Source organism: Equus quagga, chromosome 1 (assembly GCF_021613505.1).
Source record: "Equus quagga isolate Etosha38 chromosome 1, UCLA_HA_Equagga_1.0, whole genome shotgun sequence".
NCBI classification, from domain to species: Eukaryota; Metazoa; Chordata; class Mammalia; order Perissodactyla; family Equidae; genus Equus; species Equus quagga.
In genome coordinates this window covers 84,589,194-84,592,316 of record NC_060267.1, presented here as the reverse complement: position 1 = coordinate 84,592,316, position 3,123 = coordinate 84,589,194, and the positions used below count along the sequence as shown (strand labels likewise).

At 39.4% G+C, this 3,123-nt stretch overlaps 1 protein-coding gene across 1 annotated transcript; it reads right to left on the bottom strand.

The window, feature by feature from the left end:
• Positions 1-796: 796 nt before the first annotated feature.
• LOC124228620 (olfactory receptor 1L4-like) lies at positions 797-1,794 on the bottom strand. The gene has a single exon (XM_046643152.1). It carries the CDS (start codon positions 1,730-1,732, stop codon positions 797-799), a length of 936 nt encoding a protein of 311 aa, XP_046499108.1. The 5' UTR covers positions 1,733-1,794.
• Between the last annotated feature and the right edge of the window lie 1,329 nt (positions 1,795-3,123).

Below are 3,123 nucleotides of genomic sequence, written 5' to 3'. Positions count from 1 at the left end.
GAGTGTTTGTTCCAAAGCACATAACGTAGCTTATCCTAACTGATATGCGTTGCTTTTTCTAGGATATAAGGGCATCTCAGTGAGATTTGTGGTCATGTGGAAAAAGGAAGAACTAAGAGGGAAGGGAAAAGGTGTCGAGTACTAAGAATTCACACCGTGATGACACTTTGGTGTTGGTGGGGTGTTAATCTGCTTCTAGGTCCTTCTATCCTTCCAGCCTTATTCTCCCTGCTCTGTAATTGAACAAGTCTCACAGGGCTTTTCATCATTCCTCAAATAAATTCCAATATTTGTTGCATCAATCTGCTTGGGTGGTTTCCATTATTTGAAATGCTCTGCCCATTTCCGCATTTACTGAAATTTTTTTCTGTCAGAATCAGTCTATCCTTGAAAGCAATCTTAGGTCATTCCTCAAAGAGTCTTCCCCAATTCCCTTGAAATCCCTGTAATGTCTTATTTCAAAACTAGTAAAACTTTATATTTCCTTGAGTACTAGCCTATGTTAAGCTCATAGAAACGTCATTCAAAAACAGCTTTATTCCACTATATGGGTAGCAGAAGCTGTTTTCCTAAAATCTGCATACCTAGCAGTACCTGGCTTGCATGTGAACATATATTTGGTCAAAGTTGTTGATAGAAACCAAGTATTCCAACTTCCAGGTCAGTGGTCTTACTTGTATTCAACACCACCTCTTATGACTTCTTTGGGTGCCATGTGAAAATGGGCAGGAAGGAAGGCAACCTGATCATCCTTTAGGTCATTTCCTAAATATGACATTCTACTTTGTTATTCCTTCTATGAGTGAATTCTGAACCTTAATTTTCTCATACCCATCTTCATATCTTTGTTCTTCAGGCTGTAGATGAAAGGGTTCAGCATGGGTGTCACTACTGTGTACATAAGTGTGGCAACCCTGTCCTTCACCACTGAGTACATGGACAGGGGTCTAAAGTAGACATAGAAGATACTACCATAGAACAAGACCACTACAGTGAGGTGGGAGCCACAGGTAGAGAAGGCCTTCCACTTCCCAGCTGCAGAGGGGATTCTGAGCACAGTAATGATGATTCTCAGGTAGGAGAAGAGAATGCACAGGAAGGGGGTCGCAATGACAGCCAGGGACTCGGTCATTAGCACAATCTGGTTGGAAGAGGTATCAGAGCAGGATAGTTTTAGCACAGGCTGGGTATCACAAAAAAAGTGCTTAATGACATGGGAGGCACAGAAAGACAGGCGGGAAATGAGTAGCACATGAAGCATAGAGTGCACGTGGGAGATGGTACAAGAACCAAGCAGCATGAGGAGGCAACGCTGTGGGTTCATAACCATATCATAATGGAAGGGGTTGCAGATGGCTACCAGCCGGTCTATGGCCATAGAGGCCAGTAGGTAGCTGTCAGTGTTCCCAAAGGCCATGAAGAAGTACATCTGAATGAGGCAGCCCACGTAGGAGATAGACTTTGTCTCTGACAGGAAACTCACCAGCATCTTGGGCACAATGTCTGTTGTGAAGCAGATATCCATGCAGGACAGGTTGCTGAGAAAAAAGTACATAGGGGTATGGAGCCGGGAGTCCGAGTGGATGGCCAGGATGATGAGTACATTCCCCACCAGGGTGACCAGGTAGATGATGAGGAAGATGGCAAAGAGGGGCTTCTGCAGCTGAGGGTTGGAAGAAAGGCCCAGGAGGATAAAGTCTGAGGTGCTGCTACTGTAGTTCTTTATTTCCATGCCTCTGACTTCCTGGACAGGGTCTGGAGAAGCAGTGGGAGAGACGTGAAGGGCAATTTCATCAAGACTACTTATTCTCTGGTCTTAGCCTATAAAAAAAGCCCACTGCTATTTGTTAGGAGATTAAAGAATATTTAATTCAAATAATACAGTCATGCATCTCTTAATGATGGGGATAGATTCTGAGAAATGTGTCATTGGGTGATTTTATTTTTATGCAAACATCATAGAGTGTACTTACCCAAACCTAGATAGTATAGCCTATAACACACCTAGGCTATATGTTATAACCTTATGCAACCATCTTCATATATGCGGTCTGTTGTTTCCTGAAACGTCCTTATGCGGTGCATGAGTGTACAGAGAAACAGTGGGTGATATCCAATAAAAAGAATCTAAGAAAATTCCATAATGCTTCCTGAATGAGAAACTAAAGATCTCCTACTTGTTCTTAGGAGCTTCTATGTGGCATAATTTTTCTAAGTTTTTCTCTAGTCCCCTTCAAAAGCTTCTTTTTAGGTTGTTTCTTGGATAAATTCTTAACTTCTTTTTTTCCTTCTTTCAGAAGAGGCTGCTGGGTCCCACCCTGAATCAGATGCTTTCATACAAGGTGTCTCAATGAATGAGGTCCTCTCCTACTCATTAGTGCCGAGGTGGTGGTGGTGGTGGTACTGGTAATAGAACGAAAGTGAGCAACAGATTTAATCAATGCTCTTTGGCACCCAAAGAATTCAGAGAAAATTTCTTTGAGTCTTCAGAGCAAAACAAACAATGTTTATTTGAGCATTTCTATTTGTCTAACATGATCTGGACAGTTAAATTATAAGTTTTTAGTTTATAATGCCACTGAAAATAGGAATATTACTAGGAATAGCCTATGTTACTGAGATTAATTATTTAAATCTATTAATTTTTGAATTAAAAAGCTATGAATTCCTCATTCTAAACATTGAAATATTACAGGAATATTAGACAATGTTATATGTTAATTATATGTCATAAAGCTAGAAAAAATCAATTTCTCTCAAATTAATAAAATTCAATGCAACTATAATAACACCCCAAGGAAAGTTTTAATGGGACTTGAGAAGATCATTCTAAAATTCATTGGGAGGAGTAAATGGTAAGGAAAGGCAGAATAATTTTGAAAAAATTGGAATAAGGAGAGAGAACTTTTCCAATCCACCATCACAGCACCTAATAATGAAAATAATGAGATAATGGTATACACAGAAAAAAACAAATTCATGACCAGCATAAAGAATTCTGTACAAGAGTTTTGATAAATGTATATAGATCTTGATCTATATGGAACTTAATATATAATAAAGATTTATTTCATAGCAATGGAGAAATGAGGGAGTATTGAATAAGTGATGTTAATGACAATT

Bases quoted from the DNA above. Each gene is read 5' to 3' on its own strand.
- LOC124228620 (XM_046643152.1), bottom strand. From the start codon at position 1,732: ATGGAAATAAAGAACTACAGTAGCAGCACCTCAGACTTTATCCTCCTG.